At 39.7% G+C, this 20,724-nt stretch overlaps 1 protein-coding gene across 3 annotated transcripts in view; it reads right to left on the bottom strand.

Moving 5' to 3' along the window:
- The window catches only part of tbc1d32 (TBC1 domain family, member 32), a 120,023-nt gene that overhangs the window by 64,526 nt on the left and 34,773 nt on the right, over nt 1–20,724 (bottom strand). For all 3 annotated transcript variants that reach the window (XM_078400176.1, XM_078400178.1, XM_078400177.1), the window contains exons 14-20: nt 16,723–16,815; nt 15,804–15,946; nt 14,218–14,342; nt 13,697–13,898; nt 12,611–12,693; nt 9,353–9,491; nt 5,518–5,605 (exon numbers count right to left, since the gene is read on the bottom strand). In XM_078400176.1, coding sequence (XP_078256302.1) covers nt 5,518–5,605; nt 9,353–9,491; nt 12,611–12,693; nt 13,697–13,898; nt 14,218–14,342; nt 15,804–15,946; nt 16,723–16,815 — 873 coding nt within the window. The remainder of the gene's footprint in view (nt 1–5,517; nt 5,606–9,352; nt 9,492–12,610; nt 12,694–13,696; nt 13,899–14,217; nt 14,343–15,803; nt 15,947–16,722; nt 16,816–20,724) is intronic.

The raw sequence follows: 20,724 nt of genomic DNA, 5'->3' as shown, positions 1-20,724 counted from the left end.
CAAAAACCCATCATTTATTTATTTGCCTCTGTACTCCACAATTTGAGATTTGTAATTGAAAAAAAATCATATGTGATTAAAGTGCACATTGTCAGATTTTAATAAAGACCATTTTTATACATTTTAGTTTCACCATGTAGAAATTACAGCTGTGTTTATACATAGTCACCCCATTTCAGGGCATGTAGTTTCAGGGCATAATGTTTGGGACACAGCAATGTCATGTAAATGAAAGTAGTCATATTTAGTATTTTGTTGCATATCCTTTGCATGCAATGACTGCTTGAAGTCTGTGATTCATGGACATCACCAGTGGCTGGGTATCTTCTCTGATGATGCTCTGTCAGGCCTGTCTTGCAGCCAACTTTAGCTTATGCTTGTTTTGGGGGCTAGTCCCCTTCAGATTTCTCTTCAGCATATAAAAGGCATGCTCAATTGGGTTCAGATCAGGAGATTGACCTGGCCACTCAAGAATTGAACACTTTTTCGCTTTGAAAAACTCCTTTGTTGCTTTAACAGTATGTTTGGGAACATTGTCTTGCTGTAGAATAAACCGCTGGCCCATGAGATGAGGCATTTGTTTGAACTTGAGCAGATAGGATGTATCTATACACTTCAGAATTCATTATGCTACTACCATCAGCAGTTGTATCATCAATTATGATAAGGGAGCCAGTTCCTTCAGCAGCCATACGTGCCCAGGCCATAACACCCCCACCACCGTGTTTCACAAATGAGGTGGTATGCTTTGGATCTTGGGCAGTTCCTTCTCTCCTCCATACTTTGCTCTTGCCATCACTCTGATGTATGTTAATCTTCGTCTCATCTGTCCACAAGACCTATTTCCAGAACTGTGGTTGCTTTTTTAAGTACTTCTTGGCAAACTGTAGCCTGGCCATCCTATTTTTGCAGCTAACCAGTGGTTTGCATCTTGCAGTGTTGCCTCTGTATTTCTGTTCATGAAGTCTTCTGCAGACAGTGATCATTGACAAATCCACACCTGACTCCTGAAGAGTGTTTCTGATCTGTTGGACAGGTGTTTGGGGATTTTTCTTTATTATAGAGAGAATTCTTCTGTCATCAGCTGTGGAGGTCTCCCTTGGCCTGCCAGTCCCTTTGCGATTAGTAAGCTCACCAGTGCTCTCTTTCTTCTAAATGATGTTCCAAACAGTTGATTTTGGTAAGCCTATGGTTTGGCTGATGTCTTTAACAGTTTTATTCTTTAAAACAGTTAACTCCCTGAGTTACTACAGGATGTGTCTTCATCCAGCCACCTCCATTGACAACCTTTCACACTATCCACAATTCCAATTATTTTGGTGTCATCAGACCATCCAAATGTACTAATCAGACCATCCAAATATTTGATCCAGATATCATTAACCATGAAATATTATTTATATCCCAACCAGCCCTCAACAATAGCATTTTTCTTTTGTGCCTTTCCCATCTACCCTGCAAAACAGGCAGACTCAAAGATCATTCTGCTGGATTTCGTTTTGTTATATGATAGCATTTGAAGCTGAGAAGTGCTGTCAAAGCTAAGATGAAGGCTGACATAGAAGGGAAGCAGGACAGCAAAGCATAGATATCAGAACAGAAGGTGAGTATGAGTAATTGAGACAATAATGGCTTGAGGCAGCTCAAAAGTAAGCCAACTGTGAAGAGAATCAGAGGCTTTAAAAATAAATCTATGAGACTTGTAGGACTGAGCTTCTGACTCATTCAGTGGCATTTCTAACAATGAATACTTGTCACCAATACTGTAATCAGAAGAAAGAGTATTTATCCCACTGACATTCATTCTAAAAATCTTTCCTAAATTTCCTTCAAGTATGAAGTAATAATCCTAGTATTTACAGTAAATTACTGAAATAGTACCAAAAACTTGCATTTTCTTCATTAGTCTTGCAATTTGTTTTGTGGAAATAGATAAAGATACAAATGATATGGGAATATTTGAGTGGGAATGCAGTGAAAATTTGTGATCATTGATTGACATCAACACAGGCTATTATGAAAAAGGAGGTTCATTTTATTCACATAAGGCACCTTTGTAATATGGCACAACACTCCCACTGGAACCAAGCTATAAATCTACCTTACAGAGCACACTAGCTACCCAGTCAGAGAGATCTTAATGTAATTTGAAAGGCATTTATAGAGGATGAATATAAAAGATATAAACAATAGATTATTTGAATGCAGAAGCGAGCTAGAGTTGTACAGCACGGAAGCAGACCTATCAGCCCAACTCATCCATGTTGAGCAAAATGCCCCATTGAAGCTTCACCTGCCTGCACCTGGTCCTTATCTCTCTGTACCTTTCCTATCCCTGTACCTGTCCAAATGTCTTTTAAATGTTGTTATTGTACTTTCCTCAACTGCTTCCTCAGGCAGCTCGTTCCATATAACCATCAGCCTCTGTGGGGACCACTTACCGAGCTGATGAAGATCCCACTGTAATTCTTGATTACCATCTTCACTGTCGACAAAACCACCAATTTTAGGTCATAGGGCCATGTGATCGGAGTAGAATCGGCCCATCAAGTCTACTCCGACATTCAATCATGGCTGATCTATCTCTCCCTCCTAGCCCCATTCTCCTGCCTTCTCCCCATAACCTCTGACACCTGTACTAAACAAGAATCCATCTATCTCTGCCTTAAAAATATCCAGTCTTGGCCTCCACAGCCTTCTGTGGCAAAGAATTCCACAAATCCACTACCCTCTGACTAAAGACATTTTTCCTCACCTCCTTCCTAAAAGAACGTCCTTTAATTCTGAGGTTATGACCTCTAGTCTTAGACTCTCCCACAAGTGGAAACACCCCCTCCACATCCACTCTATCCAAGCCTTTCACTATTCTGTATGTTTCAATGAGGTCCCCCATAATTCTTCTAAACTCCAGTGAGTACAGGCCCAGTGCTGACAAATGCTCATCATAGGTTAACCTACTCATTCAATAGACAATAGACAATAGGTGCAGGAGGAGGCTATTCGGCCCTTTGAGCCAGCACCGCCATTCAATGTGATCATGTCTGATCATTCTCAATCAGTACCTCGTTCCTGCCTTCTCCCCATACCCCCTGACTCCGCTATCCTTAAGAGCTCTATCTAGCTCTCTCTTGAATGCATTCAGAGAATTGGCCTCCACTGCCTTCTGAGGCAGAGAATTCCACAGATTCACAACTCTCTGACTGAAAAAGTTTTTCCTCATCTCAGTTCTAAATGGTATAAATTCCTGGGATCATTCGTGTTTGTGTCATCTGCAAGCTTATTAATCATGTATATTGTCATCCTAATCGTTGATATAAATAATAAATAGCAACTTGTACTAACACCAATCGCTGAAGCACACCACTAGTCACAGGCCTCCAGTCTGAAATACAACCCACCACCACACTACTTCCTACCACTAAGTGAAGAGTAGCAGCAGCTCAGTTATAACCAGTTAAATGAAATATTATTCCTATTAATGTGCTGTCACACAAGTTGCACACTACAAATTAGAGAAACATAGTTTGAAGTGTAATCGATCATAGAGTCACAGAATTATGCAGCAGCGATACAGTTCATTTGTCCCAAATTGTCCATGCTGAACAAAGGGGCACCCTTCCGTATTAATCTCACCTTCCAGCCTTCGTGGAAGGTTTATTGCCTTCCATGCCAAAGCAATTTAAGTGCTCAACTTGGTAGTTCTTATTTGCTATCGACATCTAGCTTCAACCACTCTCTCAGGCAGGGTATTCCAGGAATTTACAACTCTCTGGATAAAGAAGGTCCCCTCACTCCACCTCTAAATCTTTCCCCTTTATCCTAAATCCCTAGTTGGATCTACCTACGAAATGGGGTGAAAGATTCCTACAGTCTACCCTAGATACACCTTTTTATATTATAGATTTATTCACAAAAAGCTGGAGTAACTCAGCAGGTCAGGCAGCATCTCGGGAGAGAAGGAATGGGTGACGTTTCGGGTCGAGACGCTTCTTCAGAACTCAATCATGCCTCTCTTAACTTCTTCTGCTCCAAGGTGAACAGGCCTGGTTTCTCCAGTCTCTCTTCATACCAGAACTGCTCTGCCCCAGATCACATCATGGTGAATCTCCCCTGCACCCTACCAGCGAAACCTCCCTCTGGCACGATGACTCTGTGCACACAAAAAAAAACTGCAAACAATACTCCAGCTGAGGTCTGAATAGTATACCACATGCCTTCCTAACTGCATTATGATACTGTATTGCCACTCTCAAGTATCTGTGGACGTAATCCAAGTTCCCTCAGTTCCCCATTTCTCCCTACCACTCATGATATATGCCCTATTCTCATTAATATTCCCAAAATGCTTCACAGCACATTTGTCTCCATTTTGTTTTACCCTATTTCACCAATACTTCGATTTCCCTTTGCAGCCAAAGACTATCTTCCACTCAATCAACATCATCATTGCCATTTCACTTGAGAATGGTGCAAATGTTCTCGTGCTAAGATTAATCCAAATTTGAAGGATTTTATTTAATTGGCATTCAATATTCTATTAGAATGCACATTCTAAATCCTAACTTGCATTGGTTATATCCTAATATCACCTCTGGTTCTATTGACAATCAACTTGGACATGATATTTATTATCATAATTCTTTTAGACAATTTAAATACTTTCTTCATTTTATGCAAACCCTTCATGATTTTGATTGCCTATGTCACTTCTCTTCCTTTACTACGCTGCAAATTGTCTTTGCTTCTTTAATCTATCCACATAAAGATAGTGCTGATGTGGTTAAGAATAATACCTTCGCATGAATAGAGGACAGAAAGCAGAAAAAGAGATGGACAGGCATTTGGTTAAGTACTTTGCTTACCTCTATGCATCCCAGGTCAATGCTGCAGAATAAAAAACATATTGTCCTGAGAATGCTCTATCATAAGCACTCCCAAGACTTACATGTCTTACTCCCAAGCACTCCCAAGGTCAATGTAATGCTGCAAAAGGAGCATTGCGATATGTTACGATATGATAGAACTTTATTTATCCCAGGAGGTAAATTGATCTGCCAATAGCAATAAAAAACACAAAATACATGAAACATGAATTTAAAGTGACGATGGGGGATGTGCAAAGATTAAGGGGGGGAGTCAGTCTCAGTCTACCCCACGGCAGAAGGGGGAGGAGTTGTAAAGTTTGATAGCCACAGGGAAGACGGTTCTCCTGTGGCATTTTGTCCGGCATCTTGGTGAAACCAGTCTGTTGCTGAAGGTATTCCTCAGGTTGTGTCATGGAGAGGGTGAGCTGTATTGTCCAGGATGTTCCACAGTTTGAGGAGCATCCTCCCTGCCAAGACCACCTCCCATGAATCCAACTCCGCCACCAGGACGGGACCTGCCATCCTGATGAGTTTGTTTAGCATTGCATGGGAAATTACATCATCACATACACCACTGAAATATTCAAGGATACTTCTTCCAGTTAAGTAATTTTACACCAGATTTGGTAAACTTTCACTTATCAATGTTTACCTGAACTTTGCAGTGCCACAATGCCAGGTGCTGTTGCAGCTACCTGTGTAACCATTACTCCATATCCAAACTTTTCACATTTGCTGACCTGCCAAATTAAGGGAAAAGTATGTAAATTTTCTACAACTTGATCTGGAGTTTCACCCCCCCCCCCCCCCCCCCCATGGAATTCAGCAGAGAAAAGGGAACTTGGGCTAAATGCAACAATTTACATTTCAAGTTCTCACAAGAAAAAATGTTTGGTGCAGGTTGGTGCAGTTGGCCTTCTTCATTTGATTTGAAAGGAAGAGAAAAAGCTGAGAAAGTCTTGTATAATTTTTGACTTTCAGTTAGGTCAATAATATTAACATAACCTTCTAATATTTTCTTTGGATTTATTTTAAACCCCAGTTAATTTGTTTAATATGAAAATATGTTTGAAAGAATTTTAGAATTTTTGTAACTTACTTTTCTTCACTTTTGCTTTTAAAAATTAAATATTTTTGATGGCTCCTTAATTCCTAAATAGGTTTAAGGTGAGGGGAGAAAGATTTAATAGGAACCTGTGGGGTAACTTTTTCAGACAAAGGGTGGGGGTTGTATGGAACAAGCTGCCAGAGGCGATAGTTGAGGTGGGTACTATTGCAACGTTTAAGAAACATTTAGATGGGTACATGGAATATGACTGGTTTAGAGGGATACTAGACCAAGTGGATCCGTTGGGCCCAAATCTCTCCTGCATTGGTGCAGCAGCCTCTCCTCTCCCACTCCCCGCCACTCCCCCCTCCCCTCCAGTCCCCCCTCCCATCTGCCCCAGTCCCCCCACCCCTCTCCCTCCCAGTCCCCAGTCCCCCCTCTCTCCTCCCTCCTCCCCTCCCTCCTCCCCCCTCCCTCCCCCCCCCCCAGGAGATAGATTTAAACTTTAAAATGTGAATAACTTAAAAAATATAACACCGATTTCAGTGAAACTTCTTCCATTAGCACCAAAGGGACAACAGTGAGTAAGGTAGGCCTAAAATTGTCGTGCTATTGTGTACCGTTTTGGCTGTAGTTCAGGAACAAACAAATAAACGAGAGTTTTAGTACATAGATGGGCCAAATGCAGGCAGGTGGGACTCGTGTAAATAGAACATCTTGGCCGGTGTGAACGTTGGGCCGAAGGGCCTGTTTCCACGCTGTTGGACTCTATGACTCTAACTGACAGTGCTCATTACTGATCTGCAAAATGTGCCTAAACTTTATACTGCTAACCTTTTATTATTTGAAGATTAATTACTTGCTATTTGTAATCAGGATTCTGGTGTTCTTGACTTTAAACTGTTGCCTACAGGAATTTAGGATGAGTATTTTAAACCACTACTATGGTCAAGCAGAAAAAGAAAGCTTCTTGAAATGGCACTGAAATAATTTTAAGGGTGATAAAATAATTGTTTATTTATGAACATAGCCAAATTTAAAAAAAGATGAACTTATATATAGGTAGAAGAGATTTAAACATATACAATTTTAAAGTAAATGTTTCCCACATTACATCCAATTATTTAACTGGTTCAACTACGAACAACTGGTGCTTGAGTACTTCAGGAGTCAAGAGAGTCAAGAGTGTTTTATTGTCATATGTCCCAGATAGAATAATGAAATTCTTTCAGCAGCACGACAGAATATATAAACATAGTACACTGTAAACAATATAATAAACGAGAGGAAAAAGTTCAGTGTGTGTGTATATATGCACATACACGCACACGCAAAAACAGTGTTGGCAAACGTACTTCAGTGTGGAACAACTAAAACTTCCCAGCAATTTCCAGTCTTACAAGTTCAACATATGAAATAAGATCCAACTCACAACACAATAAGGCAGGGATACAAAGGATAACATTGTAAATGCACATAAAGATACAAAGAACAAGTTTAAATTCGACTGAAGGTCAAATAGGGCACCAAACTGTGTAGGGGAAAATAACTGCAGATCCTGGTTTAAATCAATAGGTACACACAAAATGGAGTAACTCAGCGGGCCAGGCAGCATCTCAGGATCCCGTTGGAGGTGGTGGAAATGTTGGAGGATAATTTGTTGTATGCGACGGCTGATGGGGCGGAAGGTGAGGACAAGGGGGACTCTATCCTTGTTACAAATAGGGGGAGGGGGAGCACGAGCGGAGCTGCGGGATATTGAGGAGACCCTAGTGAGAGCCTCATCTATAGTGGAAGTGGGGAAACCACATTTCCTAAAGAATAAGGACATCTCCGATGCTCTAGTATGGAACACCTCATCCTGGGTGCAGATGCGGCATAAACGGAGGAATTGGGAGTAGGGGATAGAGTTTTTACAGGAAACAGGGTGAGAAGAAGTGTAGTCAAGATAGCTATGGGAGTCAGTGGGTTTATAGTAGATGTCAGTCACTAGTCTGTCTCCTGTGATGGAGATGGTGAGATCCAGAAACTGTAGGGAGATGTCGGAGATGGTCCAAGTATATTTAAGAGCAGGATGGAAATTAGTGGTGAAATTGATGAGGTCAGTGAGTTCTGCATGGGTACAAGAGGTAGCACCAATGCAGTCGTCAATGTAGCAGAGGCAGAGTTTGGGGGGATAGGGCCAGTGTACGCCTGGAACAGGGATTGTTCGACGTACCCTACAACGAGGCAGGCGTAGCTAGGTCCCATGCGAGTGCCCATAGCTACGCCTTGGATTTGGAGGAAGTGGGAGGAGTCAAAGAAGAAGTTGTTGATGGTAAGGACCTGCTCTGCTAGGCTGAGGAGAGTATTGGCAGATGGAAATTGGCTGGTTCTGCTGTCGAGGAAGAAACAGGGGGCTTTAAGACTCTCCTGGTGGGGGATGGAGGTGTAAAGTGACTGGACATCCATAGTAAAGATGAGGGAGTGGGGGCATGGAAAACGGGTTATTGAGCAGACTGAGTGCATGTGATGTATCATGGACATAGGTACAGAGGGATCGGACCAGACAGTACACAAACTGTGTACTGTCTGATTCATCTTAAACTACCAGATGTAGAATGAGCTTAATTCAGTGCATATGTTCCAAAATAAAGACAGATGCTGTACACAATGAAGTTGTAGTGTAGGTTGTCAGTATAGATTTGGAGAAAACTGATAGTGAACAAACAGTCTGACAACACAACTTTTACTAGACATGAGAGGATGATAAATTTAAAAAAAATGAATATCATAGTATGAAAGATGCCAGCAGATCTGAAGGAAAACATTCAAAAAAGATCATTAGAGGCAAATCCATTGTGCCTTGGAGACATAGAAAACTATGATAGCAAAAAACAAAGCCAGATTTGGGCCTTAGGGCCAGATAAGCATGTGGAGATACAATCGTGGAGCCACAGAGAAAGAGCCAAGTGTACAATAAATGTTCAAATGTGTTAAACGTCATAGATCCAAGTTTAATGATAAGAAGAAATATAAATCAGAGCTAACAAGGAGTATAGGTGATAATGGATATAATATTCCGATCGCCTCGTGGCGCCACGGGAGAAGAACGAGGAGGAGATAAGACTTTGCCTTCCATCACAGTGAGGGTATGCCTAGAGCAATCATTGTGATGGCTGTTTTGTGTAAAAAATTGTATCTGTGTGTCTTGTGTTCTTTAATGTCTACTGCCGGACCCTGACGTGAGAGGACGCTGGCGTTGATTATTCGCCGCTTTTCCATCAGGATAGTTTGTCTGTTTGTCTGTTTGTTTCTATGTTAATTGTATTTGTAAAGCGCTTTGTGCATGTGTTAAGGCGCTATATAAAATAAATATATTATTATTATTATTATAATGATGGTAAAATATTATTTTAAATCCATTCATTCACAAGTAATTGTCAGATTGTATACAAACCTGAAGTTTTTTAGTGAATCTGCTAAACATATAATTCACACACTCATTGATTGCTCCAGTTTGCTGCAGAAGTAATAATCCTTTTGGAGTAGCGGCAAAGTTTAGTAGATTGTCCAGGAGCATCTCTTCCAAGTTCATCCTAACAAGGAAGTTAAAGGATTTTGTTTTTATGGTAGCTGGAAAATTTAAACATGTTATGCAACGGTAGTTCAAATGTGATTCCTCCTACTTGGATACCTCCACATCCACAATTTTAACTAGGGACATTGCCTATAACACAGGGTCAGCCACTCCAGGCAGGTATAAATCGGTTTAACAGACTAATGTGTGGCCTGATGATGCAATCAGCATGCCAATTCTGCTTTAACTCAGGAAAATGGGAATTAAGTATGACATCAAACCTGAAATCTGGCAGCAAATAGCAGATTGCCTAGAAAATGCTAAGTCTGTTAACAATATTTTGATATTGCTTGTGGCAAAGAGTACTATCCTGCATTCCTTAGAGTCTGAGGCTCCAAAGATTACTTCTTTACACGAGAAAAACAGCTCCTTTCAGATACACCTAAAGCAATAGGTGGTATGTCCTCATTTCTGTTTGTTATCCCTCCTGCATATTTTGGATAGACACATTGGTCTGTCAGATTGAAATGTGACCACATTTAAAAAATAGGACTGAATAGAAAATATATAGTTGTGCGATACACTGCAATAAAATGGGAGACAGATTTGAAAGGTGTAATGGCTAACACTGATACATTCAATGTGCACAATGGAAGAATGCATTTGGAAATAGAATGCTAAGCTACACAGAACAGAAATTGGATCTTTGGCCTATCATGTTCATGACGACATTTTTGTCTATCTACACTAATCACATTTTCCCGCACTATAGTCCTCTATGCCTTGTTTATTTGTGTCTATCCAAATATCTCTTAAAAGCACTGAATTTCTCTCCATAACAAGTCGTCCAATCCAAATAACATAATGGTGAATCTTCTCTGCACTCTCTCCTGCACAATATTCTTCCTATGGTGTTGTGAACAGAGCTGCACATAATACATCAAGTGTAGCCTAAGAAATGATTGATAAAGTTGACACATAACCCACTAACCTTTATATTCCATGTCCCAACCTATGAAGGCAAGCATTCCACATGCCATCTTCATTACCCTATTTACCTGTATCACCTATTTTAGGGAATTATGCATTTGTACCACAAGGTTTTGCTGTTCATCACCATTCTTGGCACCTTACCAACTAATGTAAATGTCCCATTCCTATTTGACTTCCCAAAATGCATCATCTTGCAATTGTTTGGATTAAATTACATCTGCCAATACTACTGCCCAACTTTCAATCTGGCTGTCGCCTTAAAGTAACTTCTTCACTATCCACAACACCATCAACTTCCTCACTATCCACAAACTTAGTAACTATTTTTCCTCAATTAACATCCAAGTTGTTAATATATAATCACAAATAACAAAAGTGCCAGCACTGATCCATGCGGTACATCAATGGTCACAGACTTCCAATCAGAAAAAACATCCTTCCACCAGCATCCTCTCCTCTGACCACCAAGCCTCTTTTGGGTCTTATTAGCTAGTTCACCCGGATCCAATGTGACTTAACCTTCTCGACCAGCTTACCATGTGGAATATTATCAAATGCCTCACCAGCGTTCATATGGACACCATCTACCACCTTGCTTTCATCAATCTTTTTAACTACCTCTCAAAATCTCCCCCGCACAAAGCTATGATGACTATCCCCAATCACCAGTCTTGCCAAATGTACATAAATTCCATCCTTTGTCCAATAATTTTTCTACCAGCGATGTACCAAAGCCTTAAAATACAAGGACAAATTGACTAAACAAAACTGGGAAAAGTCATAAATAAAGAAGTAATTAATAATAAATAAAAGCTAATGGAAACAAAGTATACTTCTTTTATAGAAATGGTAGTACTACAGGTTCCTCAAAGATTTTCCAATATCCTTGGTTCCAGGACCTTGCTGGATTATCCGTTTTGCCGGACCAGTGGTCAAGGCCTGCGAGAGGAGTCGAAGGGTTCTGGAATGTTTCACCTTGGCCGCTGGGGGGGCTGAGATACTGGCCCGCAAAGTTCGCCTCATAAGTTGGCTATGGGAACAAATTTGATAGGGGACAAATTCGATCTGCCGATCGGCCATTGCTGATGAGGTTGAAATTGACTGCCTCACCTAGCCTAGGGGCCCCATAGCAGAAGCATCCACGTCGCGGGGCTGGAAACTGGAAGTGTCCTGAGCTAATTCTGCTACCACCATCATCTATTGTACAAGTGATGGCTCCCACTGATTGTCGCCGGAAGTATACGCCCTTTTCAGAATGGACGATGACAGTGATGTAACATTTGAAACATAGATGATGGACACAAAAGAAGAAGAACCTAGCATAGGTGCCACATTTTCGGGGGAACTTCCGAGTGGTGTTTCAAGTATGCCCCGTAATTTTGTCTGGATGAAAGGAGGTGCCAGATAATACATTCATCAGAGCTCTTTCAATGTCTGCCATTAAGTATACTCTCTAACCACTGCCTGACAGGCAGCATAATATTGATGCAATGTTGCGGACTACCAGCCTTAATGCACGTTTGCATTAGCAATATAGGAAAATAAAACATTCTTACCTATAGGGCGAAAGGCTGAATCATCAGACCATGAGGCATCAGAGCCGAGTTAGGCCATTTGGCCCATCAAGTCTACTCCACCATTTGATCATGCCTGATCTATTTTTCCCACTCAACCTCATTCTCCTGTCTTTGACACCCATATATAACATTAAACCTAATATTGGGCCTCATATTGAATGCAATGTAGTGGTTTCATGCAGTTAACATCAGAATTTTAAGTAAGGAGTAGACCAAGTGGACCCATTGTGCCCAAACCTCTCCTGCATTGATGCACACCCTCTCTCCCCCCTCCCCATCCCCCTCAACCCCTCTTATCCTCCCTCCCTAAGAGATAGATTTAAACTTTAAAATGTGAATAACTTAAAAAATAAAACACCAAATTCAATTAAACTTCTTCCATTAGCACCAAAAAGATGACGGTGAGTAAGGTGGGCCTAAAATTGTTGCACTATCGTGTACCGTTTTGGCTGTAGTTCAGGAACAAACAAACAAACAAAAGTTTTAGTAGATAGATAGATTAAGAAATAACTATGGTTAACCAGCAGGAGTGCTGATGACTACAAAATAACAATTCACATGCACTTACATGGTTTGCAGTTCATGAGCTGTTGAAGAGCCTGATTCACTTCCTGCTACAGGAGTTGGTATTCGTTCAGTAATTAAACTGGCCTGATTTACAAAATAAAGTTAAAACTAAGGTATGACAACAACATTTCTCTTCAACTTCAAGATCAATTCATTTTTAAACATTCCATCATGCAAAAATAGATTTTCGCATGAAGATTAGATTTTAGCACCATAACTTTTGAAGATACATCAACTTAGAAAACAAGAAATTATAATAATATTTTAGATGCTTTAACAACAATACAATTTTAAAAGAAACTGGAAATAAAGCCACATATAAGGGATTAAAAAATATATTTGATTTAAGTTTAATAAGCAACTTGCACTGCTTTTAAAATTCAGATCACCCATGATAACAGTTCCCGCGATTTAAAACATTAAGGGTGCACACATTATGTAGTATATCAACTTTCATTTTTATTCACTGGAACCAACATAAATTTTACTCCTGATTTGAGGATTGAATTTCTCTCCTTCAGTCTTATGTGAATACAGGAAATTAACATCCTTTGTATTTTAGTATTTAGTATTTTAGAAATTAGTATTCATTTCTTATCCTTATTAGCTTCTGATAATAGGTAAAAAGATGCAAGGTAGGTTATATAGTAAAGTAAATTATGGATCTTGATAAGGAAAATAGTGTTCTCTAATAAGGCAGGCCTGTTGAGAATTTGGAGGCAAACATTCAATTTATTGCTTAGCTCGTTCATAACTTTATGATAACTCCTTTCAGAGGTTTCCTAAATATACTATGCAGGAACTTGCTGTTAAAATTGTCAAGGACCTTGGAATACTCTGATATCTGGAAGCATTAAAAAATTATTAGAGATTAAATTCACAATTTTGTGATTATTAAAAATATCAAGGAAAAAATAAATGTTTTGAAAAAACACACTTCAGGTAAAAAAAATTTAATCAACATTTTTAAAAGATAAAGATCTGAAAAAAGCTAATCATGATAGATCACAACAGATTTTCAAAAGAGCAGTACTAAGGAAGTGCATGATAAAATATAAATTTTATGTTGAGCAATAACAAGTGCTACCTTCTTCCATGCTTCAGAGATAGATTCATGCAAGCCATAGGGCATCAAAACCTCGAGACCCTCGCATGTATTGTACATCTGACGGCAGACAAAAATAAAAGCCCCCTTCAGAGCTGAGGATGGTTCAGAGGAATCTAAAGCTGGAAGCTCTCCATCAAGTAGTCTTTTGGTAAATTCGGCAATTATTTGTGCAGTAGAAAGACTGATAAGAGAAGGAAAAACATACAATTCATATGATGTACTGTTTATTCAAAAATGTTTTAATTTACTATTAACTTAAAGTTTCTGATGCTACATAGTTACCTATTACCATTCTCAATTGAATATGACAAATGTTAATACATTAAAAATAATTCTTGGTCACAGCATTTTAAAAATTTTGTTAAAAACACCATAACCTATTTTACTTACTCAGTAAAACTTAGCTGTCACAAGAAATTTTGGCCAAGAGATAAAAGAGGAACAATGTATATTAAATGTTGCAGGCAAACTATGTGTTTATGTTTTATATACTTTCTTACCAATTTGTTGTAATGGTGCTGTCATTTTCACCAAAAAGGAGCAAAGAAAGTCCTCGGTCTGTAGAGGCTATCCTTGCCAAAATATCAGCGATGTTTATCAACACTGTTTCATTACAGTTCTTTATCTATTCATTGCAACAAAAAAATCAAATTATAGAATGTTTTCCTTCAAAGCAAAATAACCCAATGACAATTTAAATTTAAATTAATCTTCCAAAAGCCATTGTAGCCATTTCACATCTAGAACAATTTATAAATGTTTATGTTAAATCATAAATAGATTTTAAGGTATTTCATGAAAGACATCGATGGAGAGAACTATTTTAATTTACAGAGGAATCAAGAACTAACAGACATAGCTGGATGGAAACTGGAATATGTACAGTACATGACAGGGCTGAATTTGAAGGGCTATGGGGAGAGTACCGGTGAGCAGGTCATGGAATTGGTATGGACTGTGGGGTGAATAGCCTGCTTCCATGATATAACTATTTTATGATTCTATAAGTATTGTTTCTAAGGAAATATCATTCCAATTAATCAAAAGCAAAGGAAACCAAGCATACATAAAAGGAAGGTACACAAAAAAATAGTTTGTGGATGATACAAAACTTTGCTGTGCACAGCGCAGGAAGGAGAAAGTTGATGACATTATTTGAGACCTGGTTAGTTGGGCAGAAACATGGCAAACAAAATTTAATAAAGGAAAATGTGATATGATGCATTTGGAAAAGTGCAACAAGATGGCTTCCATTCAACAAAACCAGTTATAGAGAGCATTGGTGACATTATTGTGCATAATACTAGTCTCTTTATGTACAGAATGATATTAATATGTCAGAAGGAACTTAGAGATGATTTACTAAATTAACAACTGAAATAGTCAGGCTGCCTTATGAATAAGGGTTGATGAGGTTGATTCATTGGAGTTTGGAACACTGAGAGGTGACTTGATCAAAACATAGAAGCTTCAGACGGGTCTTCCTAGAGTGGATGTGGAAAGGATGGTTCCTCTTGTGGTAATATTTGGAATTATTTTTAATACTGTTTAAAACTAATAGATCTTCCATTTAAGTTGAGGCAATGTTCTTCTTTCAGAGAGTCATGACTCTTCAGAACATTTTTTTCTCAAAGGGCAGAGGAAGCAAAATCTTTGAATGTTTTTAAGGCAGAAATATATACGTCTTGACAACCTTGAGTTGAAAGGTTGGCAGGAATGCAGAGGTTACAGTCAGATCAATCAAGATCTTATCATTTATTTCTGCAAGCTAGACGATTATCTTCCTCCTATCACTAATTTGCTTGTTTCCACAGGAATATCCAATAAAAGACGAAGATGTTGGGAAATGTGGAGAGAGATGGGGACTTGGTGAGTATGTGCACAGGTCCTTAAAGGCAGCAAAATGTGTCAATAACATAATTAAAATGGCACATGAGATGTACATTGGTCACTGGGAAATACTAGATAAGATGGAGTTATTTTCCTTGTTATAAAGGAGGCTCGGAGGTGATGTAATTGAGGTGCATAAAGAGAGGAAGAGTCCAGATAACAAAAACACAGACAATATTTGTAGAAATCACTGCACCTGTTTTCCTTTCAGCAATGAGACTATTGGAAAAAGAAGGGATTCAGTAATGATGTTCTTGTACAGGCACTCTGTAGCACACTCTTTTCCACCACATAACATGCGCAATACTTCCATTACAAGATTTGCTGGAGCATATGAATCTGAATGAAAAATATTTGTTAAGTATTGAATATTCAACTGTAGACTTTTCACAATTTTATGGGTTTTCACAGCAAACCCAGTAGCATTTGAAAAGGAAAAATGTAGATTGCTGTTTCTAGCAAAGCTTTGACAACCATACAGTGAAGAAAGCTGTCAGAAGATACAGCTGATGTAGGTCAGCTGCAGAAATGGGCAGAGAAATGGCAGATGGTTTAACCCAAGCAAGTGTGAAGTGTTGCAATTTGGGAGGTTGAATGTAAGGAGAGCATATACAGTTAATGGCAAGACCCTCAACAGCAATGATTTGCAGAGGGATCTTTTTTTTATTTTTATACAATAGGTGCAGGAGGAGACCATTCGGCCCTTCGAGCCAGCACCGCCATTCAATGTGATCATGGCTGATCATTCTCAATCAGTACCCCGTTCCATACCCCCTGACTCCGCTATCCTTAAGAGCTCTATCCAGCTCTCTCCTGAATGCATTCAGAGAATTGGCCTCCACTGCCTTCTGAGGCAGAGAATTCCAGATTCACAACTCTCTGACTGAAAAAGTTTGTCCTCATCTCAGTTCTAAATGGCCTACCCCTTATTCTTAAACTGTGGCCCCAACTTGGAGTCCAAGTTCATAGTTCACTAAAGGTGGCAGCACAAGTAGTTAGGGTGGCAAAAGGCATAAGGTATGCTTGCCTTCATTACTAAGTACCAAGAGTCAGGAAGTCATGATGTATTTTCATCATTAAACATGTTTTGCTAAAATATTCCAGTTGATTATTACCTGTTTGTGTAACAATTCCTGTCTGTGTTGTGTTTGGATGCTGGTACATCATACGAATCAACAGTACAAGTAAGTCCATCAGAGATACTGGTTCTAGATTGTAAAAATAAAAGTTACTCGTTCATTTATACTAGTTTTCATGAAAGATTGAGATATCTTTATTCCTTATCTAATTGTGCATTAAGATAAAAACATTTTCCCTTTACGTCTACTTACTTCAGTTTAATTTGAGCTCTTTGATGCCACATTCAGCCAAATGTCAAAACCAGTCAATTGCACCTCACCTCTGGAATATAGTTCTTTGGTTTTCTCTTAGTTTACCCATACCACCACCATTTATTTTGTCTTGCACTATCATCTCTTCTGTCATTTAATTTCTCCATCTATTACAGCCTTTCCCTTCACTCTTCATAATCATAATAGTACTTTATTAGCCAAGTATATTTTGCAACATACGAGGAATTTAATTTGCCATACAGTCATACCAGTAAAGAGCAACAAGACACCCAAATACATTTTTAACATGAACATCCACCACAGCGACTCCCCCACATTCCTCACTGTGATGGAAGGCAAAAAAAGCTCAATCTTCTTCCCTTCTTTGTTCTCCCGCGGTCGGGGCACTCGAGTCTTCCGTTGACGGGGCGATCTTGGCTCCTGCACCCGGCGGTCGATCCCTCCGCGTCGGGGCAATCAAGCTCCCGCATCGGGGGATCTCAACTCCCCTGTGTTGGGTGATCGGACCCCGAGTTGGGGCTGGTCGAACCTCTTGCGACTTTGGAACTTCCCAACATCAGTCTCTACCCGAGACTGCGAGCTCCTCGATGGTGAAATCCACAAGCCGCGGTTGGAGCGTCGATCCCAGGCAAGGGATGGTAAGTCCAGGGCCCCGCAGTGGGGCTCAGTCAGCCTCGAGCAAGGCCGCCAGCTCCATGATGTTTGGCCGCAGAACGACTGGAGATACGATCCGGAAAAAAATCACATCTCCGGCAAGGTAAGAGATTGAAAAACGTTTCCCCCGACCCCCCCCAACATAAAACAAACCAGAGAACATTAACACATACTTTTTAAAACACACTAAAAATAACAAAAAAGACGAAAAGACAGACAGACTGTTGGCGAGGCTGCCATCGCTTTCCTCTATTACTCCACTTTCTATGCATCTTAAACCTTGTTATTTCTCCGACTTCTTAATCTTTGTAGTAACTCTGCTACATAATCATCATCCCTAAACATTGGGTCAGATGAAGCTGCCTATTGCCAATGATTCTGATCAAAGTTATTGATTTTTATTTGTTCAAACTGTACCAATGGATATTCTTATTTGCTGCGTTATGAATTTCAACATGTGCTGTGAAATGCTGTAGTTGTGTATGTATGTACAGGTCTTGAAGACCAAATAGAGCCATGAAGCTGGTCAGTTCACTCAGCTACCATACTTCACATCGAGTCCAACAGCAGTGCCCTGGCTTAATGAGATTAGAATTATGTACTAGGATCTTGTGCCAGGTACATTATCTGAAAGCCTGAAACAAGATCCCGATTCCCTCAAACAGGTTTGCAGGGCAAATATTTGGGACACAAAGAAGGTAACCTGCGTCTTTGCAGTTATTTTGTTCTACTTTAATTATTTTTCATTTTGTTTTTGGATGAGCTGATGAAAAATCAAGTTCTAATAATTATTTATATTTTAGCAGTCTTAAATAATCAGAATATGAGATGTTTTTAAAACTGTTAAAACCTTCATAGCTAACAAACCCTCACACTTAAGCTATCCATAATAGAATGTTGGGTGCATTCAAAACAAAACTTGCACATTGTACCACTAATAGCTCTGTTGTGGATAAAGCCAGCTGGATTATTCACACAGTTTGGTTCAGGGCAAGGCTTGGGGACTGTAAATCGTGATTCCAGGCAAGGAGAAACTAAGCCAGCACGATCGCGCCTGTTAACTGTTTTGCATTATTGTGACATACATCTCTCAAGAAATCAATACAATGTTGGTAATTTGAGTCTTGCCTGGAGTACAAATCTTTGTTTAATTTCTATATCAAAATAGTAATTAAGGCAATGTCAATCTCTGCGGTGAAAATCAATTTTTATCACAATAATCTCTGGACAAAGTCAGATATATATAGGTATTTCACCCATTATTAATATTCATAATGTAATAAATATTTCCTGGCAATTAAAAATGTAGGTTCTATTTTGAAATAAAATAATATTTATTTTCATCAAGGTTTGCATCAATGTTTCAATTATTTCAGTTAATTTTTGACCTGGTTATAAAATATTTTATTATTCCCCTTAAAACATTTTCTATTTTCAATCCCACCAATTAAGAATACAGGACTAAAAGTGCATTTGTGTTATGCCAAAACATATCTGATTCTTACATGAAAGGTAGAATAATGCTCAGGCTGAACTCTGTGTTTTGCTCTGAAATCAATGCCTTGATGCTGCTCTTTTTTTTTACTTCTTACCATGTTGCTGTGCCCTGTCAAGCTTTTGGTCATGTTCACAGACAGGTGCTTACTGATATTGACATGACTCTTGATTTATGCCTCGACAGCAAAGCTTCACATCGTATGCAATAAATTGGGAGCTGGTGAACTGAGATGCAGTACTTTGCTACGTCAATCCACATTCCTTCAGTGACAGATCTATAAAGATATGCCCAGCATGACTGCACAAGGTGGCAGCACAAGTAGATAGGGTGGTAAAGAATGCATATGCTGTGCTTGCCTTCATTGCTAGGGCCATTGAGGACAAGAGCCAGGAAGTCATGATGCAACTCCATGGCATTTTGAATATTGCATGCAGTTCCTGTCATCCCATTACAGCAAAGATGGGGAAGTTTTAGAGAGGGTGCAGAGGTAGTTTACCAGAATGTTGCCTGGATTCAAGGATTTCAACTGCAGGGAGAGGTTGGATAGATTTGGAATATTGTGTGCAGGTTTGGCTGCATACTATAGGAAGGATATGATTAAGTCTGATTGGGTGAAGAAAAGTTATAAAATGAGATTGGGTAGGCTGGTGTTGTTTTCCCTTTAGTGAAGAAAACAGAATGGTGACCTTATTGATGTTTTATAAAATTATGAGGAGCATAGGTAGGTTAGATAGTCACAGTCTTTTTCCCAAAGTAGAGTAGACTAAAATTAGAAAGAATAGGTTGATGCTGAGAGAGAAAAGATTTAAAGGGGAGAAAATGGGCAAGTCATTAAACACTGAGTGTATGGAACTAGCTTCCAGGGGAAGTGGAATGTGTGCCAAAGGTAGGCAAATAGAATAAGCACAGGAAGGCACCTTGCCGGCATGGATGAGTTGGCTGAAGGACCTTTTTCTATACTGTATAACTGCATGACTCACATCCAAATTGAGCACAGCATGAAATTCATATTTTTTCCATCACAAGAAGAGTTTTTGAAAACTACAATTATAGAAATTCTTTCTTTTAATGGCAACAAAACATTACAGTGGAATCTAATAGCCATCCTACATGCAGATAAATATTGAAGAGTGTTTCACTGGATGTGGTTGACTTAATATTTTCACACATAGTTTAACACGCAACTTTTAATGTTTACTAGACGGACGTGGACCTGTTGGGTCCAAACCTCTCCTGCGGGCCCGGCAACCCTCCTCCAACTGACGACACTCACCCACTCCATCCCCTCTCAACCCCCCTTAAAACTCCCCCGGGGCCAGGGGTGGGCGAGGGGGAGAGGAAAGGGGAGAGGGAGCCACTCACCCTGGCCCCGGGCGGCCATCGCTGCGGCCAGCAGCAGGAGAGCTCTCCTCACCCCCCCCCGCATTGGCCGGCATTCCCGTCACTCGGGTGGGTCCCGCCCCACGTGGCCATCTTGGGCACCCCCCCCTCATTGGCCACCACTCCCCTCACTCGGGTGGGTCCCCCCCCCCCTGGTGGCCATCTTGGGCAGAGCAAGTGGAAAGTAGATTTTTTAAAGTTTAAAAAGTGAATAACTTTTAAAATACATTTGA

This window comes from Rhinoraja longicauda, chromosome 5 (genome assembly GCF_053455715.1).
Source record: "Rhinoraja longicauda isolate Sanriku21f chromosome 5, sRhiLon1.1, whole genome shotgun sequence".
NCBI classification, from domain to species: Eukaryota; Metazoa; Chordata; class Chondrichthyes; order Rajiformes; family Arhynchobatidae; genus Rhinoraja; species Rhinoraja longicauda.
The sequence above is the reverse complement of the archived record's forward strand: the minus strand, read 5'-3'. Positions and strand labels throughout refer to the sequence as shown.